Source organism: Micropterus dolomieu, linkage group LG03, assembly GCF_021292245.1.
Source record: "Micropterus dolomieu isolate WLL.071019.BEF.003 ecotype Adirondacks linkage group LG03, ASM2129224v1, whole genome shotgun sequence".
Taxonomy (NCBI): Eukaryota; Metazoa; Chordata; class Actinopteri; order Centrarchiformes; family Centrarchidae; genus Micropterus; species Micropterus dolomieu.
Genome location: NC_060152.1, coordinates 30,931,837 through 30,956,047, shown reverse-complemented (window position 1 = coordinate 30,956,047; position 24,211 = coordinate 30,931,837). Strand labels below are relative to the sequence as shown.

The 24,211-nt window shown below is 39.8% G+C and overlaps 1 protein-coding gene across 2 annotated transcripts in view; it reads right to left on the bottom strand.

Annotated features, from left to right (window-relative positions):
• The window catches only part of gask1a (golgi associated kinase 1A), a 95,680-nt gene that overhangs the window by 48,322 nt on the left and 23,147 nt on the right, over positions 1-24,211 (bottom strand). Inside the window, exons 2-4 of one of the 2 annotated variants that reach the window (XM_046043724.1) lie at positions 22,470-23,612; positions 18,566-19,003; positions 9,042-9,339 (exon numbers count right to left, since the gene is read on the bottom strand). In XM_046043724.1, the coding sequence (XP_045899680.1) occupies positions 9,301-9,339; positions 18,566-19,003; positions 22,470-23,612 (1,620 nt within the window). In that variant the 3' untranslated portion in view covers positions 9,042-9,300. Of the gene's footprint in view, positions 1-9,041; positions 9,340-18,565; positions 19,004-22,469; positions 23,613-24,211 lie in introns of those variants that run through there. The other variant, XM_046043723.1, reaches the window with a different exon arrangement.

The window sequence follows — 24,211 nt, the reverse complement described above, 5'->3', positions numbered from 1 at the left end:
AACCAGGAAAAGAGATCATATTTCTCCTGTTTTAGCTTCTTTGCATTGGATTCCAGTAAAATCCAGAATAGAATTTAAAATCATTCTTCTCACCTACAAAGCTCTTAATGGTCAGGCACCATCTTATCTTAAAGAGCTCATAGTACCTTACTACCCCACCAGAGCACTGCGCTCCCAGAATGCAGGGTTACTTGTGGTTCCTAGAGTCTCCAAAAGTAGACTAGGAGCCAGAGCGTTCAGCTATCAAGCTCCTCTCCTGTGGAACCAGGTTCCAGTTTGGGTTCAGGAGGCAGACACCATCTCCACATTTAAGAGTAGGCTTAAGACTTTCCTCTTTGATAAAGCTTATAGTTAGGGCTGGCTCAGGTAGTCCTGAACCATCCCTTAGTTATGCTGCTATAGGCCTAGACTGCCGGGGAATTTCCCATGATGCACTAAGCTCCTTTTCCCGCTTCTTTCTCTCCCTCTGTATGCAACCTCATCCCATTATTGCATGTTAATAACACAACTTCTCCCCTTTCTGGTAGTCTTCCTGCAGGTGTTTCTGGCTCTGGAGCTGTGGAGTCTGGATCTGTGGTTGCGGGTCACCTGCTGCCCCCGTGTTCCTGCTCGACACCCTCTGCTACAACAATTATTGTTACTAGTCCTTTTGTTATTATTGTAATTATAATCATTAACATTACGATTATTATCATAAATTACTGTAAATATCTGTACCATTATTCATTCAGTCTATAGCAACATCACCTTTACTGTCTATACCTCTGTGTATATATTGTGTAGGCTGCCTCCCTCCCCTCTCTCTCTCCTTCCATCCCCCTCCCTCTTTCTCTATGTTCCTCTCTCTCTCTCGCTCCCTCTCTCTCCCCTCCAACCGGTGGAGGCAGATGGCCGCCCACCCTGAGCCATGGTTTCGCTCGAGGTTACTGCCTCTTAAAAGGAAGTTTTTCCTTGCCTCTGTCGCCTAGTGCTTGCTCTTGGTGGGAACTGCTCTTTTATGAAAAGCGCTCAGAGATAACTGTTGTTGTGATTTGGCGCTGTATAAATAAAACTGAATTGAATTGAATTGAATGAAGTCGTAAGCTTTGACAGTGTGAGTTAAAGCTGGTATTTTTTGCTGTTGACACAAGGGCATTGTTTCCATGCTGCATCCAGGCTGCACTTAATCTCCTCCTGATGGAAGATGTTAAGGCCGTACACTTCCTGAGAAGAAGATTTCATGTTTTATTTACAGTTAATATTCTACAAAAAAGACATGAGAATTTAACAGCAATCAGAGATAAGGAAGGAAAGGTCAGTGCTTTTCTTGGTAAAGATGCAAATACATTATCTGCCAATGAAACTAAATGTGATTTTAAGCTGGGTCAGTGGACCTATGACAAAGCGGTTCACACTGAATTTCAAGTTGTAAGACTACAGTTATAAGAAAAATTATAACCATTTTCATGACATTATGTTGTTTTCTGGATTTATATAAATGTATGTAAATGCTGGAATTAGCATTCACATAGTTTCAGGTTTTTCTTTTCTTTTTTGACAGTGAGATGTGGAATAAAGATCAGTAAAAAGGCCATAAGGCAAAAAGCTTTTGATTTGTTTGCACCGATTCCCTGTAAATCATGTTGAAACAAGCAGCCAGTTTTGGCTCATCATCCCAGTCAGTGATCTGCGTCTGAAGCCGAGTCTGACAGATTATCTCATGCAGTTATCAGTGTGAAAACAGATGAAAACCACATTAACTCCCTGTGGTGATGTGAAATCACATGAAGATCAGTTGTAACAAACAAGGATAGTTTAAATGACTAGGGACAAACTGAAATTTATAACAAAAATCATAGCCTGCGAATATTATACAAATAATTAGTGTTGAGTTAGGCACGTCTCAGGACATGCCTGTGGTTTGGAGAAATTCCACTTTAAATGACATCTGCTCAAGAGACTTTAACACTACTGATATCTCAGTCTGATGTCTGACTTCACAGTTTAATATAAAATTCCTGTGTGGACTTTACTTTAAACTGCATTCACAGACAGTACACATACTGTTCTACTTCAGTCTTTGCATAGTTAGTATTTAAATAAGTTCAATTAAAGTTTAATTTCTGTTTAATCAGATCTAAAGCCAAAAGCAAGTTAAAGCATTAATTATAACTTGTTTGCATAGTTTTAGCCATCACTCCTATTGCTCTGATAATATTTTATGAACATGATAATGTGTGAGTACTTTAAGACTACTGGGAAATTCAATTCCATGTATGTTAACATACTTGGCAAGCTAAGTTGAATCTGTTTCTGATTCCAACTAATCTGGGAACACAGCGATATCTGACGGGCAACAAACACGACAGTTTATTATGATTAGCTACACCACTTAATTTGAAAGTGAAACTGAAAATATCAGTAAAAATCCCCCCACTGATCAAGAGAACTGTGTGCGCACACAACCCCGCTGTACAGCAGATCAGAGTTGAGGCCGAAAGACGATTTGTAAATGATCATGGATGTTCAAGCAGAGTTTTGGACTCGAGCCCAATGAGAAAAAATAATGTTGTGAAAAAGCGTGCAACAGATTAACATCTTCTAACAATTGAGATACTTTCAATAACTCCTACACTGCTGCCAATCACATTACAGATCACCCTGGGCTACAATATATAACAATCATTTATTTTTCATTTTTAAGTAATGTCATTTTTAAGGAATTTTTTTATCATGGCCTTCAGTTTGGTAAAGTGTGCATGATGACTTGTTTAGGACTCGGAACACATTTTGAACTTTGACTTGTGACAATGACTTTCCCATCAGTACTTACAATGGACAGTTCGAGTAATAATTGCATTAATTTATTTTGTTTTCTCTTCTAAATAGGATCCCTAATCCCTAATGTGTTTAGAGCCTAACTGGACCCCTCACAGCTCCTGTTTCGTGCCCCGTCTGATGTCTTTTAAGCAATGCCACTGCATTCACAGATCTCAGCAATTAACTTATTGAGATCATGATTGATAGGATTGATGATCAAAACTATACCCAAGTTGTAATAAACACAAATGATCCTCCAAATCTTTTGGTGACTTTATACTATACAGTAGCCAACCCGATAAAACAACCCGTCACGGTGTGGGTAGGGATGTATGAACTTGTGCTGGCTGCTGTGGAGAAACAGAGCCTTCAGTCAGCTCTTCCATGCTACAGCCGGTGAAATGATTATCAATACGAGAAGATCTTGTCAGTGTGAGAGCCATGTGATTCACTCCCTGCTGTTAAAGTTAAAGTGTGAGAACTGACACGCCGAGAAGCAAACAGATGCAACTTTTTGATGAAATCTGCCCTCAGGTCCACTGCAGGGCTTGGCTGTTTGCTCTCCATCTGTGTATATGTATAATGTACCTTTTGTGTGCATCACACACAACCTCGGTGCCCTCGGGTCTGTGCGCGTTATTGTGCAGTAGAGCTGCACCTCCACTATTTTCTTCTCACTTGTGTGGCGCTTTTAGGAGACTTCTCACCCTGCTGCCACATTTCCCTCCCACACTGGAATACACTTAATTTGAGTTTGGTCCAACAGCCTTGTGGAGACTGAGCCAATATTGACTTACACTGACACTGAACACCAGGAAGCCTCAGAGAAAGACAAGACATGGTGCTCTGCTGTGGTCAGAGTCAACACAAAATTAAAGTGGAACAAACTGTAAAGTGTGTGGAAATACATTTTGACTGAAAGTCTCTATACTCAGCACAATGATGCACTGTTTGATCTGATGTTTGCTAGGACTGTTAACATTGTTCTTTCAACTCAACCTTATTTCACCTCATCTGCATACAAAATCTCTCCTCCATCAGAATGCTCTGTGTTTAAATGTCCTTGTTTCAGTGTTTGGTGCTAAGCACTTGTTGCTGAGCTGTTTCTTCATTGAACTTTTCAATGTTCAAACCGTGTGGCCAGTATATGCTGCCTTTTATTTTCTTTAAAGGGTAACTACGTTTTTTCAACATGGACCTTATTTTTCCATGTTTTTATGTCTATGTGTCTACTGTGACTAATAGGGACAACATTTTTTTGAAATTAGTCCAGTGAGGTGCAGTCAGCAGCAGTGAGACAGAGCTGCAACGTAATCCTTGCGGTCAATTGCGCCCCACCAAAGTATGTCCACCAAAGACTCAGATTGTTATTACAAGATTGTGGAAAGGTTCCTACAAAGATAGTTTTTTTTAAAGAGAAAGTTTGTTTAACAGTGGCTAATTGATTTTGTTTACAGTTATGTATGGATACATGAAGGTAAGAAAGATTATGTTCCTTTATAGGTTACACCATTACATTTAGGTGCTGAAGTTAACATTTGTGTGGATTCATGGTGAGCTTTATGCCTGATCAGAAGTCTTCAAAGTTTGTTTCCACCTCCTTGTCTTATCCAGTACAGTCCCAAACGGTTCTGTAGCCTATATGTCAGATGGTCTGAAGGGGGTACTACCATATATTACATTAACACAATTGTGTTGTATTTATTTGTTGTTGTTTGATATCTATTTGTTACTGCTGGCTGTGATCCAAATTGCCCCTCGGGTATAACAAAGTGACCTTGAATTTTAACACCACATACCCTCTTTCTCACACCCTGATGTGACCTGAGGTAAAATGCCTGACAGAGCCTACCATAAATTGCAAGATTGCATTCCTGAATCATGTTCCTTCCTTTAAGCCCCAGTCTGAAATAATGTGAATTAGGTGTCCAATCGTTCGGTCATCCAGCCAATATAATTTGGCAATTTTTCCAAGAATAGTCCAATTCCAATATCTGTACGTTGTAAGATTAACAAGTTATAATTTATGGATTTAACACCTTGTTTATCAGGTGCGAGAGTCACCTGCATCTGGGCTCCTTCACGGCAGAGCCTGAGCTGATTATTTTCTTTATCATATATTTCTCATTAATGCAAAATATATTCAGTTATTAGCAGGTATTTAGCTATAAATAAATGTCCTCATTTATCAGTTGAAGAAGTTGCCTCTTATGAGGCTGATCAATTTTATGATTTATTAGATTTATTTATTTTCCTTCAAATGAAAGTGGTGCCCCAAACTTTTAACGAGTGCACAGATTTAATTTTGAAAGTAGTCATGCTAGAAATCCATAAATCTTGCTTCAAATCTTCCAGTTAACACTCAGCTCCATTTAAAGGAATACTTCAGCATTTAGGGAAATACACTTATTTGCTTTCTTGCCAAATGTTAATCTAGCCCAATAAATTCACAAATTGTCGTATTTACACTCGTATACACGTTTTTATAAGGATTAAACAAACTGTTTACATTTAAGAGTCTAAATTCTTTTACTTAAATAAAATATTTCTGCATCCCTCCATTGGAAAGGCTCTCTGAAAGACAAAATTATATTTGTGATGTTTGTTCCACCCAACGCTTTTATGTGGTGGGTGGGCATCATCTAATGTGCTGCTGGAAGGGTTTCAGACAGTCTTGTTTGACCATGATCACACTTTTAACTGATTTCAGACTTTAATCTGAGATCATCACTAACATGCTGAGCTTGCTGAGTTTTTTTCCCTCACAGCTGCAGCAGGAACCGCTAGATAGCAGTCTGAAGCAGAGTACCTTTCATCTTGTCACCTTATCCTCAGTTTCCCTTTCCTCCCCAGGGTGTCCTCCACTGTCAGTGTGTGTGTGTGTGTGTGTGTATTTGTGAGGGAGAGAATGAGTGAGGGTTTGTCCTTCACACTGCTCTTCCTGTGCCTTTGGTGTTTGGTTCCCTGCTATCAGAGCCCAGGGAGGTGTTAAGGGAGCAGGTAGGAACAAGTGTTCAGAGGCACGCTCATCGGCTCTCAGCAAATCAATAGGAGGCTATTAGAGCTTGGCCCTGTTACAGGAATTGACTTCTGGCAGCGAGGGGGAGAGAGCTGCCTCATGGGTTATTCATATTCAACCCCACACACACTGTAGATGGGTGTTAGATACACATTCCATCTCAGTGTGTCGACAGAACAAAGCAGGACAAAATTACTACTGCAGGTTGAGAAATCAGCGCTCAGGTCTGCAGCCTCTGTAGTGTAAGTGGAGTGCGTCAGAGCAAGCTCTACCTTGAGGAGGTGAAATATGAAAATACCAGTAAAATGTTGAACAACATTCCTGCTGGAAGACAGCCAGAAATACCTTTAATGTACGACAGCAACACTAAGCAAAGACACATAAATACAATTGGCTGGCGTTTGTATTTTCTGTTTTAGTTCAGAGGATGAAGACAGCCAGATACCCAAATAATACGTTTGTGAAGCCACAGTAGTCATGCTGAACACTCTCAGTGAAAAACATGATTATTATTTAGTTCCTGTGGAATTTGAGATCAATTCTTCTTGATGAATTGGGTTTGATTTTTCCCAGTCACTTTGACATGATGAACTGACAACAACAATACGTTGATTAGGGATATTGCAAATTACAGTTATTTTCAATATAGAATAATGTGACAATTTCTCAAATTAATTGACTGATTGTTATGTTTAGAACTTCCAAGAACCCGAAGTAATGGCTTCAATTGTTTTTTTGTTTTGTTTTTTTACAACCAACAACCCCAAACTCAAACTTGTGCCATTTTTCCATTACCAGTACCAGCTCAACTCGCCTCGACTCGCCCGTTTTCCATTGCAGATACCCAGAGATAGTACCCCTCAATGTAGCTGGTCGCCATAGCAACGCTACACACAACTGCCGATGTAATTTTCAGTGCGGCACACACACCAGCGACCCACACAGCTGTCTCTTGATTTAAGTTAAAACGTTTTAACATTCCTCAGAATGTAAAGACAGATAAGCGGTATGAAAACCTTCCAGCTGTGTTTTCCTCTGCCGTTGTTGCTGCAGCGGTCTGTGTGACGGCGGGAGCAGAGGCCTCTGTGAGCGGGCGGCTGGCCGGCCTCACACGCTCCTCCCGCGGGTCACAGCAGGCTTCCCCCGCAGCCACTTGCGGAGCTCAAAACATCTCAGAAGTGGATTTAGTGATGAAATAACGTATGAAAATTGTAAAATATAAAACTTTCTGTTGCTGGCCTCTGTCTGGCGCACGCAATGATGATGCAGTGAATAGTGACGATTCTCTCTGATCAGTCAGCAGTCTGCCGTGTTTTCACGTCACATTTTAGTATCGCCTCAGCTCGCTTGGAACCTCGACGGAGCTGATACGAAAAAAAGTACCTGGAATCAGGTACAGGTGCAACTTTTTCACAGTGGAAAACCAAACAAAGGCAAGTAGAGTCGAGGCGAGGCGAGCTGGTATGGTGCAGTGGAAAAGGGGTTATTTGCTATTAGTATTTTATCATATATTATCACGACAAAGACAAACTATCAAAACAGATTAATCTTCTGTCAATTGACTAATTAATTAATTGAATAATCATTTTAGTTGTATAGAGTCATTTGTTCCATACAAATCCCTATCAAATACTACCACGACCTAATAGAGAGAACTAGGTGGTCTAGAGAAACACGTATACCAATTTGTACATAAACCACATTTTTTGAGAGAAAAATGTTATGTTGCCTTATTTTTCCACTCCAGCAATAGCCTATATTAATTCCAAACTACACTACTGTATATATATATTGTCCTGTGAAATTATAATGGTTTCTCCACCTCCTGCTGTGACCTGTGCATTATTCAATATCAATGATATAGTATGTATATATGTATATATAGTGTACACGTAACTCTTATTCCTATCAAGTTCTATTATATTCTGTATTTTTCTGTTCTATTTTAATTTAATGTGTATTTTCTTTAGCTTTTGTGTATATCTGGAGCTGCTGTAACAAGTACATTTCCCCAGTGTGGGTTCAATAAAGTCTATCTTGTCTTAATTTCTCAAAAGAGCTGGGTATGGGAGGAGCTGCTGGTTCCACAAGTGTTATCCCCATTTCAAATCTTTAAACTAAATCCTAAATATTACTTTGGGGTATTAATAGTTTTTGGACGACAGTGGAACTTGCACAGAGGAATAAACTATATCAGGCTTAGATACACACACAATATTTGATTTGGATTTTTTAAATGAGACTTGTTAAAAAAGGAAAACATTGAATATCAGCAGACTTATCCTTTAAAAGTATTACTATTCATTAAAAGACTGTGAGGTTGACAATACACTTAAGCCATGCTCAGGCTGAACCTGTGCATGAACAACCTCCTTTATTTGCCAAACCAAATCAAGCAATTCTTGCTCAGACCATGTCTTGCATGGCAAAAAAGTGCAGAGCAATTGTTGTGGTTTTAGTCCATGGTGGCGCACACATTAACCTCTCTGACATTACAACAAAATCACAAAACCCCTCTTAAGTTGAGTCTTTTTAATCTTGTACAGATATATGACTAGGTCTGTACTGTTTTACATTACTGAGAGATTCGTACCAATAATGCAATTCACAGCAGCTCTTAATACGTTTGAGATTCTCCCATTTGTATTAGTTTTTTACATTTGCTAACAAGCGTTTTTCAGTACTGAGTTTACTTTTTCAAAACTCTTCACACTGTTGTCTGTACCAACATGCAGCTTGCACAACAGTTAATTTCACACTCAAAATGCACCAAAACTACTAAAACACTGCATACTTGTTTCAATATCAAATAATTTTACAAAAACACCAGCAGATGTTCTCTCCAACAGCAACACTTTGTCTCATAATAACTCAATTAGCTAAAAAACACTAGCAACAGGAAGCATGACAGTAGATACATCATTTTATGTGAATCTTTGAAGTAGTAAATAATTCTGTGTTTTGTGTAATATTGTTTTGGTTGTGTTTGTGTGTATTTATATATATATATTATTGGTGATAATATAAGAAATGTGTACATTGTCTTATTTTACAGTGAATAAAGTTCCCATTATGAAATACAGTAAGAATTGTAAGTCTTTATAGAATGTACAACAGTACACAACAGGAAGTTAACAAAATGCAAGAGGAAAACAGCAAAAGCTTCACTGTACTTTATCTTTGCCATCGAATAACTCACAAATAAACTACAGTAAATGAAAATTGCAAGGAAAACAAAAGTCAGAACTGTAAAAGCTTGCTCAAAAAATAAAACAAATTTAGTTCATTGGTCTCTTGCATCTGTGTAGCAGCACTCCATCAGAGGATATCACTGCACACGTGGTAACATTGGCACCCCTTTGGCCTGGGACACCCACTTTAGCTCTTTTGCCAATCAAATTCTGTCCCCGCCAGCATGTTTTGGCCAAGTCCACGTAGATAAAAACATGGTGTGTGTGATGGGCTTCCAGCTCCATGACTCTCTAAAAGAAATCCCCCCTGTGGGGGTTTGTCATTGGGTCCTAAAGAAGAAATACAAGAATTAGCCTACACACAAGCAGTAGATTTTAATTTTGGTAATATGCAGTTATGCCTTTTTTTAAATTCATATTTTCCATGTTGGTTCACTGGAAGATTCTGACAATTGATGCCACCGTTGAGCGGGCCACATTTGGCTGCTCTCTGAGACCAGTCTCTTTCAAAGATAGCCCATGGTTGTTTACCTGGTGACCACAGTAGCCCTAATGTCATCAGAGACTACAGCTCTTGGTCATCTCTGCTGTTGTCTTACACTGCCACGCATGCAGAATCCTCTTCCTCTCCGTACCACCGTTTCTCCTGCGTCTCTTGCAGGCTCCATTTTGAAGTGGAGGTATAACAAAACATTCCAAAGATGTCTCCTTTTTATAGGTAGTAAAGAGATCCCTAGGTGAAAAGAACAGTGTAGGGCTCTAACTGAGATGGGAATGACCTGTCGTTGGTATCATTTACATAATTTCAATCAATACTGAAGTCGAAGATTCGATGCTTCGATGGGCGGAGCCTGATTTGACTGTCAATCTCACAGTCGAAGCTTCGCGGCGAAACAAGGATCATGTCATTTTGATAATATGGGGGAGCTCAGCGTCTGATTTTACATAGAATTACCAGTTTTCTCCCAATAAGTTAATATCCAGCCTATTACAATATATACATTTCAACGTTTAATGCTGTAAATAAACATGTGAAAAGAATACAACTTTCAATAAATGTTTTTAAAGTGCATAAATAAATCCAAAATTGTAACCCTAACCCTGGGTCGTCAGTGCGCATGTGTAGGCGTAGCGTGTATGTGTGTAGTGGCAGAAGAGGAACACTTGCTGAAGAGACCGAGCTTCACTGGTGATGTGCCGAGTTTTTCCGCACCTCGCGGGACTTTCAGATAATTTATCATCGTGCTGAACCACACAAAGAACATTATATCGTTTTCAAATAGCCGGCTACTTGAAATAGACCAGCGAGGAACCGCAATGTGCACGCAGTTGTCGGCAGCACGGCATGCACGCAAAACTCTGCACAAAACGGGTGAATGACAGAACTACTGTAACCCCCCCGGCACAAAAACACACATGATTTGACTATCAGTCGACTATAGGCAGGACTTGACGATTCTGATTCGACTATTCGGTTTTTAATTTGGCAAATTGCTGGCAAATGGAATGTATGTAAGTAAATAAATTAAATAACAGTTTTGAAAAGACTATTTAAGCATTTGCAAAATTGGCTGTGGATACACATGGTTTTTCTGGTGGTTGAGTGAGAAAAGAATTCATGAATTTTGAAAGCTGTGGTCATTGAATGTCTTTTGTGTTAAATCAATGCATTTTATTACAGCAAGGCAAGAGTCAGTCTCAGTTTGGTCCACATATACTTCTGTTGTGCTCACCGTGTGAAGAGTTTTGAAAAAGTAAACTCTGTACTGAAAAATACTTGTTAGCGATTGTAAAAACTGTAACACAGCAGTAATAACATGTGTACATGTATCAATTAATCTTCATACATGGCAACACCAGCGTCTAACAAACAACTGTAGGTACGCAACCTTCTGTGCTTTCAAACAAGTCAGATTGGTGAATGATAAAATACAGATTCCACATTTATACAGTGGAATAATGTGTGTTCTGAGCTTTATCAAAGCTGCTGGAACCTTTCTTTTACTTTAAGCAGAACTCAAACACCATTTCCTTGGGATTATCACAACAACATTTCCAGCGCTGTAAACAGGATTATTGTGGGGAGCTTTGAGTTTATGCTCTGATGTAAACAGCCAGACTGTTGCTTTTCTCACAGTATTTGTAGTTGTGGCTTTATAGTGTGTAAACATACATAAACATACTGTATATCATAATGGAAATGCATACTGAACATTACCAATATACTATATTTGTAGCCATAAGATATTGTTTTCCACAGTACAGTGAGAATTTTCATTTGTGTCCTCTGAAAAGAGCTGCCTCCCAATCGTTTTTTGTTCCCCAGCCATAATTGTGTCATGTGATGCAGGGTAGGGCAGGATTTCCTGCACCGTTTCATGGCATTGTGACTCTGTAGAGAGGTTTGAAAGCACAGTGAAAGTGGGGGATTGTATCCTGCTCTATAATTGCAAAGTCATCCACTCAACCTCGCCGAAATCACTTGGAAAAAATCACTCGGTGGGATATTTCTTCTCACATGATAAGTAGTCCTGATTTTCATTCAGATGTTGCGAATCTCAGGCTCTGCTGGGGCTCAGGAGCTCAGACTTAGGTTTGATCCAGAGCGTCACTGGAGCTGAAACACACTGCAAGTGTATGTTCCTGCAATAAACAGTTAAAACCTTGATCCTGACTGAACTGTTAATGGCTGATGTTAGCGTGACCACATATCTTTCATTTTTAAAGTTGCCTTTATCTTTTAGAACTTTGCTTTTTGAGAGATTCGGCTGCTTGTGGGTCATAACTGTGATGTTCGTCACTCTAAGACAGTCATGCATTAACTGAAAACAGATACGCTGCCTGTAAAGTAGCAAAGAGTGATCAAGTTCATCTTGGAGGCGACAGTGGGTTCAGTTGACTCTCTTGTATTGTTTATAGAACTTCATTTACACAAAAACTGCTTTAATAAGTCTTTATTAATACAAGTTCCAGTACTTTTAATCCTGTGTAATATTCTAAAAATAGTGGATGTGTCAACAATCAGTGGTTGGTACCTTGTTAAAGACTGGCACAACACGAGTGCAATTTTTTTTATATCAGCATTTTTAAGTTGCTGATATGGCCAATAATGGAATCCTTGAACATTTAACTTAAACCACTAAATTGGATTTACACCCAAAGAAGGGAGGCCGCCTAGAAAGTTCATGACTTTACTCTAAATGGGACTCCGATGGAATCTAACGTCTTTTTGCAACCAATTTCACACATGTAAGCAAGCCAGTGTGTGAAAATAAATAGGCAGCTATAATACCTAATATGGTGTACTGATGTCTGTGTTGACAAGTGTTTTTAATAGCTCTGGGAGGTTTGGCTGCTTACTTCAATATATGTTTTTTTTGGCCAGAAAAGTGGACACAATTGTGTGGATAAGACCCAAATTAAATATTACTGGGATTTTCTTGTAGGCATTTACCATCATTCTCTCTATAATACTGTATTGTACTGTAATGTAACCTATTATATATCTGCATGCTATTGATATTATATATCCCGGCAGTGGGTTGATAGAGTTGACTGTTCCCTGACTGTGGAAGAGAGGAGCTCGCATTATTTATACCTGTTACTTTCTCTCTCTCTCTCCCTCACACGCACCTTCCCCTCTTCAGAATGTCTGATTGTCTGCGCTTCACTTTCACCATGGCAACCACCCACACCCATCCATCCATCCATCCATCCATCTACAGTGTCACAGCTCTGCATCTTCACCAGCCTGTGGTTTAGCACATAAACAGCTCTGGCAATATCATTAGCAGCTGACACCTTATAACCGAGCTCTACTCAAAATGTAAATCCAAAGATTCACAAATATATATATACACACACACACACACACACACACACACACACACTCTCAGGGAGACAAAAGCACACACACTGATATCCAGGCCGAGAGCTGTATTGGATTTTTAATTGAACCGACAGCACTGCATCCATACCCGCAGACACTGACACATCAATACCCTGGACACAGAATCCTCTGCACACACATAAACACATACGCACATCTAGTCTGTATTGCTCATTAAGTAGAACCATTACGTAGAAATGAGCTTGGCAGTTTTGGCCTGCACTAACCTCTGTACCTTTTCATTACTCAAAATTAATTATCTGAAATCTAATTACACTCAGGAATTCTGACAAAAGAAAGTCAGGCTTTTTTCTCGATTACACGCTCTTGTGGTGTAGTCACCAGACAGAAAGTCTGTAACCCTGTCATGACCAGATGCTTGTGAATACTCAGTATAACAGCTGTCCTTGTAGATTCTGGTCAGTGCTTCAAGTGGAACAAAATAGGTGCCATTATTTTCCATTCACGTGGATCGTTGTGTATTAGCAGGAACTGGTGAACGTCACATAGTGCCCAGAGAATCTGATATGGAGAGGGCAGTGAAGAGTACTGGCAGCTCGTGAGAAGTGCTGGTACACAAGGAAAAGTCTCAGTATGCTAAAGAGTAAAATGTACAAGTGCATACTGGCCCACTTCATGTTGTGATTAGCTTACTACCCCACCAGAGCACTGCACTCCCAGAATGCAGGGTTACTTGTGGTTCCTAGAGTCTCCAAAAGTAGACTAGGAGCCAGAGCGTTCAGCTATCAAGCTCCTCTCTTGTGGAACCAGGTTCCAGTTTGGGTTCAGGAGGCAGACACCGTCTCCACATTTAAGGCTTAAGTAGGCTTAAGACTTTCCTCTTTGATAAAGCTCATAGTTAGGGCTGGCTCAGGTGAGTCCTGAACCATCCCTTAGTTATGCTGCTACAGACCTATAGGACTTCCCATGATACACTGAGCTCCTCTCTTCTCCTCTTTCTCTCCCTCTGTATGCAACCTCATTAATGCATGTTACTTTCCTGTAGTCTTGTGCTTTCTTTTCCCTCTCCTCTCTCCTCCTATCACTTCCTGCAGGTGTTTCTGGCTCTGGAGCTGTGGAGTCTGGATCTGTGGTTGCGGGTCTCCTGCTGCTCCCGTGTTCCTGCTCGACACCCTCTGCTACAATTATTGTTAACAGTCCTATTGTCTTATAGGACTTATATTGTCTTATTATTGTTATTATTATCATTGACATCTCTATAAATATCTGTACCATTATTCATTCAGTCCCCCCCATCCCTCTCTCTCTTTATGGCTATCTCTCTCTCTTGCCCTCTCTCTCTCGTTCTCTCTCCCTTGGTTTCATCTTCTGGTATCCTTTAACATTTCTCTGTACATTTTTTTTGCTCTTCACATCACTTGTCACTGATTAAAAAAGCACTCGCGGAGATCTTTCAATTCAGTTTATTGATCGAAAGTTAACAAAATAATTGTTTACTTTCAACACACCTATCAAAAAATGACTTACATTTGATTCCCAGAATTTAATTGGAAACTAAACTATTTCACTCCTCTCTCATTCAAATAATATTCAAATATCATTCAAATAAAAATTCGCAAGCTGTAGTCTTTCCCCTTATAGGCAAATACTACCTGTGAGGATGACCTAACCATGTGATAAAATTTCCCAATACTTTTATGTAACAGTTATTTGAAACAAGAAAAAAATAAAATATATTACCTTGCTTGTCCATAACAACAATACAAATAATAATAGGCAACCAATCAATTACTATGGCTTGAACAGGTGGCATTTTATGCAAGGTATCGAATGAAATACTCAGTTGGAATCAGTATCACTTTAAGGGTACTGGTTTCGGTACCCAACCCTAGCGCTATATAAAAAAAACTGAAGTGAATTGATTCTGGTGATATTTCTCCAGGTGATCCAGCAGTTCTAGTCACCAGCGCTTCCTCCATCACAGGCTCCATCAGCTTAGCTTCGGCCATTAAAAAGATCTGTTTTGTCCCCCCAAGTAGCTGACACATGCTTCAAATTGTTGTTTTATACAACGATTTAACTACATTTTAACAACAATATATATTGTGTATACTATATTATTGTTGCTGAAAGCAGTGCATCAGCAACATTTTCTCTGGGGAACTGGCTTTGTTTACTGATGTGGAGTCCTGTTAAAAACTAGTACAATAAAATAACTTCTCCTCCATATTTCATCTTCCATATGGAAACAAAGGAGCTCGATTGTGAAAAGGCTCCCCGTCAAGCTCTGTGGTGTTTTTCATCACAAGAACAAGCTGGGCTGGTGACTCTGACACCAGAACACACAACGTTCAAGGGTACCCACTGCATGCTGGGATACACTACACCCTGAATATGCTGAGTAGCATTATGTAGATTCGGTTGGATGGCCAGATGGATACACGGCTGCTGCACAGAGTCGAAATCAAACCTATTGGTTACTAGGACAACTGTCAAAACCTATGACATTAAATTCAGTCTACAATGAAATAAACACCAATAAGTGATAATGGCATTGTTGACGCACCCTGTGGATTGACAATGAAATAAACACCAATACCATTATCACATAAATAGTCTCATTACAGTAGCAGAGGCGTTGACCCTGGTTGCATGCTTGAACACCACTCTTCTTCATTTCCACATGTAAAAAGGCTTGTGTGCACAAGTTTACAGACAATCAGTGTTATGTACATTATACATATTTTACATGAGCACCACCACAACCCTTTCAAAAACATGACCTACAAAATACAGTTAAGAGTTTAGATGCTCTGTATATTACTATTACAGCTATGTTCCCTCTTGCTGAACCATTGTTCTTTGTATAATCCTCCTAGGGAATTGTTTGGGAAACTTTCTGCAGAGTGGGAGGATTGCTACAGACAGCTTTATGCTTGCTATATGTGAGATCAGATGGCATCTAAACTCAATTACAATTGATGAAGATGAATCTTCGATCACATCCTGCATTTAATAGCTCGGCCAGCAAGGACATCTGGTGTGTGTGTTAGTGTGTATGTTAGTGTGTGTGTGTGTGTGTGTCTGAGACCTGTCGTTTCCATTCAGTCTTTGTTTCTTCTATTCCCTTCCACCGAGCAGATAAAAGCAGAAGTTTATACAACTGTGTGCTTTATGAGCTTTATTGGTCAATGTGAAACGAATATGCAAGTCCTTTCAGCACCTGCGTCCAGTAAAACTGAAATCAATGACAAGTGACTGGCAGAGCTTTAGAAAGTGGTAGAAAAGATGGATGAGTGAAGCGCAAGGATCGATAACATTGATTTAGTTTGCCCACACATACCAACATTTAAAAAAGCAAATTTTTGAAGCAAAACCAATTAACTTCACGCAAATGTATGCAGATATTGGAACGCAAATACTGTAAATCAAGACTAAACCTCTCAAGGCACAAAATTTGTTTTTTTAAGCATGCTCTGTCTGCTGCCGAAGCAGCCTATTTGTATTGTTAAATCAGTAACAATAGACAAAAGTCCTAGATTTCTTTTTGACACTGTAGCCAAACTTCGTCAAAGACAACCATCTGTTAGCTGCTCGCCCTTTACAGCTCACGATTTTGTAGATTTATTTCTGCAGAAAATAATGAGATTAGATGCAAAATTTGTTCCTAATTTCAAGCTACTTCTGTAAAATTGGTAGTACAATATTCATCTGTTGAATCCCTGTTAGTCTCTGCTCTTACAGATTTTTAGACTATCTCTCTTGAAACATTTTCTAACCTGGTTTTGTCACTTACAACTGACATTTGTCCCCATTAGCTGTGGCTAAACCACTATTTAAGAAACCAAGTCTGGATCAATGGCATTTAAATCACTATCAGCCAGTCCCTTAACTAAAAAAAATACTAGAAAGAGTTTTGTCTTAGTTTCTTCCATATTTAACAACAATCTTTTGAACCTTTTCAATCTGCTGTCAGGGTCTGTCACTCTTTTGAAACTACCCTAACCAAAGTGGCAATTGATCTTCTGCTTACAATGGATTCAGATTCCACCTCAGGGCTTCTATTATTGGCTCTCCGTATGGCTTTTGACACCACTGATCATTGTGAACTCCTAGACCGACTGGAAAATCAATTTTTTTCCGTCTCTGGCCTGGCTCTCATGTGGTCTTACTGATCTGAAACTATTATATAACTATTATCATAAACACAGTCTGTTTCCTATAATAATACTACAAAATAGGGCTGAACAATTAATTGCATTTGCGATATTATCGTGATGTGATATAACGAGATTTTCTAATCGCAAAGGCTGCGATTCCGCTAGTGCAAAATACTATAAAATACTAACGTGACCCATATTACTATCCTGTGTACCACCGGTATTATGTCAAAGTGTTGGGTTTAGCTTGCAAGAAATGATGTAACTGTGCAAAGCAAATGTGGAGTGATGTGTTTATACTAGCATATAATGATGCAACGCAGGGGCAGCCAGCTAACGTAACATAAACACGGATCGCTGTTTGCTTGGTGACGTTCAATTTAGATTCATTGTCATTTTACTGATACTTAGTTACACTGCTTCCACCTCTCAGTGGCTGTATTTACACTTGTGTGACCCACATAATAAAGAATAATGCAACATAACGGCACAGGACAACAACACAGTGGAAGACCCATTCACTACAGTAATGTACTTTGGTGTAACTGTTATAAAGTGTTGCAACAATCTCATTTATAATATTCAGTCTAACTCACTAACTTTTGTTATTATCCAATCACAATGCTGAGCCTCTGGTGAAAGATACTAGTTATTTGAGAAGTAGGGCAGGGGAGCTTACGCCGATGTGTCAGCCATGTGTCGGCTATGTTCACTCGGTGCAACGTTATCATGTGACCAGCATTGATTAGTTCAACGTCAAGCTGATAAAAACACTAACGTTAAAGTTTGGGTTTACCTGAGTTTCCAGCACTTTTTTATCCATATCGAAAAACTTCACCGCTAGTGGCTGCTGAAAACTACCTCTTTAATATTCAAAAATACTGTCAATTGCAGCTGCACCTCTATTCACACTCTGTCTGAAAAGCTAATTTCAGCTCCTGTCTCTTTAAGGCCCCCCCTCCGAAAAGGTCTGGATGGCTACCCGAGAGGACACTTTTATCACATTTTATCTATAGGGGCATCCAAGTACTTTTGCTGCATGTTTTCGAACATGGTGACTTCCTGTCACAAATTAAAAGCCCTGTAGAGCTTCAGTGGACAGAATGTCTTCATTTTCTAGTGTTATTAACCATTTGCAAGACCTTTTAATTCATTTACAGAACATTTAGTGACACTGATGTAATGTAGGTATTCTAATCTTGGCACTCACATGTTACTACAAAATACAGTTTGGCTTGGATGACTGAAATTGGACAATAACACTTATAACAACAATAACACAGATGAGTAATCCAGAAGTGCTGAATTTGTTAAATTAAAGTGATGGAAATGTAAATTATGCTTACTTGGCATACACATTATATAAATAGGTAGTACTGTAATGAAAACAGCCTGATGTCTCAAACCTCTAATCCATTTACCCAACCTTTATAGGATATAAAATGTTTATTTCCCTCTATAATAATTAAAATATTATGTGGTCAGTTGTGTTTGTCGTCTCATATCTGAGTAAGCCACAGCATATGAAAAGAAGCACTTGTCTTACCTGTAATAAGAAATCAAGGAGAGCCAGTCTCCCCCACTCTGAGTGGTGAACTCCCACACATGGCGCTGACCTCAGGTCTGCTTCACTTCCACAGTGGACCTGCAGCAGTTTCTGGTACTGAACCCAGCTGAGTGGTACTGAGTTCTGGTCGTTGTCTCCATCAGGGAGGTGCTGGATATCTGGATCCCACCAAACTACAGGTCTGGGTGTGCCGCTGGTGTATCTATATGGTAAAATCTCACTGTGGAAAGTCCTCAGCACCGCAGGGAGACTTCTGTTGAGTCCCAGAACCCTGTCCAGGTGGAAGGCAAACACTTCAAACCAGTCATCAGTGCGTTTGATCAGGGAGCAGTACCCCAGCTGGCAGCTTTCACTGTGGGTTTCTGGATGTCTGTATTTGGGTCCATGCTGAGGGGAATCTCTCTCTGGTGATGGCTTCTGTGATGGAAATATACAGTTATATAATGCTTTCCATTTAGTTTTAATTTATAAAACCAATTTTGTATTTGTCACCACGCCATGAATATGTTGTTGAAAAGGCTTCACTTATGATAATGTGAATGTATGTAAAACAATCAAATAATGTGTTTTTAGCAATCACAGGTCTGCCCTCAACCTTCTACACAGATGGAAGGGGGGTTTCAGAGTTTTAATATGTAATCTGGAAAACTCATGGGATCTACTTAATGGCTCCCACCCTGAAAAGACCTTACCAAGGTGTTTTTGAGTTATACCTCTTTAACTACATACTCAAACACATTCTACACAGTTTTATATTTTGGATGTATTTTTCTTTGTTTCCAATAATGTCTGCACAGTGTGAAAATCAATTAGCAGACCTATGGCACATGTGGCTTGAATTATATAAACCAACACCTTCATCTTCATGTCTGCGTACATTTTTAAAATCAGTCTTAGGGCTGAAATGACTTATTGAGTTATTCGAATAATCTGATTACTAAAAAGCATCGACACAAATTCATTGCATTGATGCTTCGTTTAATCCATTCAAGTGTCCAAAGTATGGGATTATTTCAAGCTAAAAGAAAATAACAACTCTGTATTGTTACAGTCTGTCCACTGTAAAAAGAAACTAACGTAGCCTACTGCAACAGCACGGCGGAAATGCTTTATTTGATCAGAACGAGGGAGATGACGAGTGCTTGGACCAAGAGCTGTGCTGATTCCCTTGTGAGGAACAACTGGTTTCTGCGGATGTTATAGAGAGCGCTCTCGTGCTGTGAGTCCAGACAGTTGTGGCGATGTAGCTGGTAGAGTTTTATAATATAAATATTTAAAAACAAGGAGCAAAACTTGCTCTGTTTAAGACTGTGAGCTGCACTTTATCTGAGGTGCTGAAGATTTCTGCCTGATGAGTAGTTTCAGTTTCATTCTAACATACAGTCCCAATCTGTGTCGGTTTAATAAATGATAAGGTTAGTCTCTTAATATTATGACTTTTTTTCTGGAAATGTTAGAGAACACAGAGATGTGGGACAGATTTTGAATGTGCAGAAACTTTTGAACATGAGCAGAAACCTGCTGACACAGAGGAACTATTAAAGTCCAGGAGTTTAAAACGGAATTAAAATTAACAAATTTATCATTGAGGTGAAAAGGTGCCACAATCATATTTAAAGAGGTTACTCCCACAAACGAAACAGAAAAGAGGAGGGAAGATTAAATCATGACTCAGCAGGGATGATATTACATGAGAAAAGTTGATCTAAAGCAGCACAGAATGCCTGAGAGCCTTACTGCATTACATTCTCTTATAGTTTTATATTCTGAATTGTTACTTGCTGCCTGAATTTTGTGTTTCCCTTTACATAAATAAAAATTCTTTAACAGTATTAAAATCTCGTCTGGATCTCATACACCCACTATCGTGTCTCATCTTGTGAGCTGTGTCTCGTCACACCATTTCCCCTATTTCCCCTATTAACTTATATGGATACAATTGAAGTCAGAGAGAGTAGAGTCTGTGCATCTGCCTTTTCATTTTTTCCTGTGAGACCGATAATTCCTGAGCGTCGGCTTTGATATGAGTTTTTTCCCCATATATACAATAATTTATTTTATATTATTTTCAATGTCCAAAAGACACCATACTCATATTTTGGGTTATTCAATAATACATTACATACAATGAATAAATAATATCGTGCATTTAGCCAATAGAAATGACTCCTGTGCCACTGAGCAGGTCACAGCACACACTAAATACAGAAAGTAGGTTGGTATTTATGTGCAGGTGTTTGTTAACAGTGTTGGGCAAGTTACTTGCAAATTGTAATACATTATAGACTACTAGTTACTGTCATTTGAGAGTAATTGGTTATATTACAATATTACTGAATTGTAATGCTTCACATTACATCACATACTTTTGAGTTACTTTCACTGCTATAGCCTAACGGGCGCATTATTCTGATAGTAAGTTGTCTGCGGATCAGGTGGGTCTTTGTCATAAAAATAAACCTTCTCACCATTAAGAAATACGCTGTGCGCATTTACGCAAGAGGTACAGCAGCATAACGTCATTGATCATTTGAATCTCCCAACACTCTGTCAGGATCTGTCAGGAAGAACTGACAGCAGCCTCTCTGATCATGAAAGTAATTTGTTAAAGCACAAAGACACAGCCTATAGAAATCTATTTACGCACGATCCGTCAGGGGAGCTACCATCTTGTCAAGAGGAGCCAAGCTCTTCTTTAGTTTGCAATCTCGATCAGCAGATTCCCACAACATGAAATAATGTTACTCATTTACTCATGATTTAGTTTTTCTGGTGCCAAAATGTTTCTTGGTGAATTATTAAAAAACAAAACTAAACTAACTAACTTTGCGTTAAAATGTGTTGTAATGCTCGTTACTGAGATTGTAACGGGTATAATGTTATTGATTTTTTTAAGTAATGCGTTATATTACTGCGTTACAGGAAAAAGGAATACATTACTGTAATTGCCTTAATTACTTACCCCCAACACTGTTTGTTAAACAGACAACAGGCTACAGAGAGGAAATACTGCTGCAATGACAGTGATAACTGTGTGCCTTTTTTAGTGTTAGCACTAGAGCCCGAACGATATGGGTTTTTGGGGGCCGATGCCAATATTAAAGTGAAAAAAAGCCGATTTGTGAGCCGATTTTTAGATTAGAGAATGATTTGGTTAGTAGACCCCTTTACTGTATAAACTACACTTAGAACAGGCCGCTATTGAAAACTGGTATGTATGTGGGCTATAAAACCTTTTCCTAAATGGATTATGTTAATAAAATCGATTACAAAAAATCTCTCAATCTCTCAGAGAGAGTCAGAGAGAATAAGCATGTGTGTTTCACATAATCTGCCATAATTTCAATGTAGCACATTCACATGTAGTTCATCCCTTTACCAGCACTCTTTAATTCTAACCAAAGCTAAGTGAAACCATTTAACCACAATCGGTATAAATCATGCCGTCTAGGATACAGTGAGCTGCTGTTGAATGCATCTAAAGGACTAAAGGAGTGTCTACAAAGAGGACCTGCAACTAACGTTATAACTACAACCAGAGCCTAACAGCGTTTCACATCTGCAACGTCACAAATAGAGGAGCTACAAGAAGCCGTGTTAGATTTTTGTTCAGCTCACGTTTCTTTACATGTCCGCTCTGGTTTAATCATTTCAGACTCACAGACTATAACTGCAGACAGGCGGCTATGCCGATTAAATGCAATTAGCTCATATTGGTCGGGCTCTAGTTAGCACAGTATGCAGACACAAACTCCAACAAAAGTCTCTACAGCTTTTCAACACACCCACTGAGGCTGAGGGATAAATAGAAAAAACACATCTACATTGCGTAACATTTCATATGATCTCTAACTTTATTCTTAAAAATTGTCAAACTGTGTACCTGCTGGTGTGCAGGAGGATCCAGCGCCACTTGGAGCACCTGTCCATGTGCAGGCACCCGGGCCTTACTGATCACCTCACCCCCAGCAAGGAGCTCCAACTTCTGGATGTCATCGTCGTTGAGCCAGGGAAGAGGCCAGAGGTCTGGACTAATCCTGATCCTCCTGTGGTCACTGTCTGGGAAGTTCTGCTCTGTAAAGCTCCGACACCAGCTGCTGTCATCATTCTTTAAGGCTGCATTCGGTTTGGACAAAGCTTTTCTACGGTCCAACAACTCAGGATTCTTCTTCGCTTCAGAGGGATCCTCTGAGAGATTATAGTGTTTTTTGACATCCCTGGAGGGCTTTTTCATAGCCTGCTGCTCCTTACTGACTTTGTCAGATTTCCCAGAGTGCTGTCTGTGTTTTTCCAAAGCCTGGTGATGTTCAGCTAGCTTAGCACTTCTATGGCTGCCATGTATTTGTTTGTCTGCATTCCTGTTTGTGTGTCTATCCTCCAATCTGCCTGCCTGTCTGTCTGCAGCTCGTCTGTCACTTATTAGGGTATCTGCTGGAGCAGGGATGTGTGCTGCTGTGGATTTGCTCCTTTCAAGATGAATGTATGAGTGTGCACTGTGTTTTACCACAGCACTGTGGTTGCTTGGTTTAATTCTATGCTTTGGCCCTGTGTTGTTGACTGTAAACTCTGGGAAATGGGGATGGTGATGACTGGTTAGATGCTGGATGGCGCCTGCAATCTCTTTTCTTTTGGAGGCAATGCCTTTGCTTTTGTGTGTTTTTCTCCGTAAGTCTGCATGACTTCTCGCTTTGATGCTGTTTCTGTCATCGCCAGCAGCGTCCCTGAAAGGTTTAAGTGGCACTGAGTGTTTGTCTTTTTGAGTGCTGGATTTCCGGGCCCCACTGTGGATGTGAGTGAGTGGCAGCTGAAAGGCAGCGGCCGGAGGGGGCTCCATGACCCTGGGCCTGGAACTGAACTCTCGGGCGGAGCTCAGGGCTCGGGACCACCGCCGGTCACTGTCAGCGGATGGCAAAGGAAGGGGGAGAGTGATCGTCATCACAGAGATCGTGAGGAAGAGGAGGAGGACGGGGGAGAGGAGAAGTAGCCATTTTTGACCACAGCAGAGTTTTGACCACACTTTCCAGGCCTGGAAGAAAAAACAGACAAAAAGGAAAAAGACAGAAACATAAGTGACCAACAGAATCATGATTATAAAGTCTACCATAAAGTGGTGCCATAAATTGCAAAGATAGCATTTTCACTCAACAGAACAGAGAGCTAGAATTCCTGTGGGGTTAACCAAAGGCTGCACTGAGATCTCTTGGCTCCAGGCATGTGGAAAGCAAATGTGTTCATGATTCACACTCTGTGAGGGGAAGGGAGTTGAAAAAACAAACTGTGCTGTGGCACGTAATTCTGTTCTGTCATGTAACAATAGTGATGTGTGACCTTTGTGTGTATATTACTCAAAATGGAAATGAGAGAGAAAAGCGGGAATCTGGTGACAAAGACAGAGAACAGCTAAAACACCCTGTTTATGCTGCACAAATCTGAATATGCTAGTGGCATAATATAAAGCTTGTGTCAGCCGGCTCTGTGTTTCCAGTAGCTTTCAGCAGAATTGGACTTATTCAGCTGAGACCAATACGATTGTGGCGTGCTCATAATTCAGTGCTGCCTTCTGCACGCAATGCACAGCAAGGGGAAAAGCCATATTTCACACAATATGCTGTCACTGCCCCAATA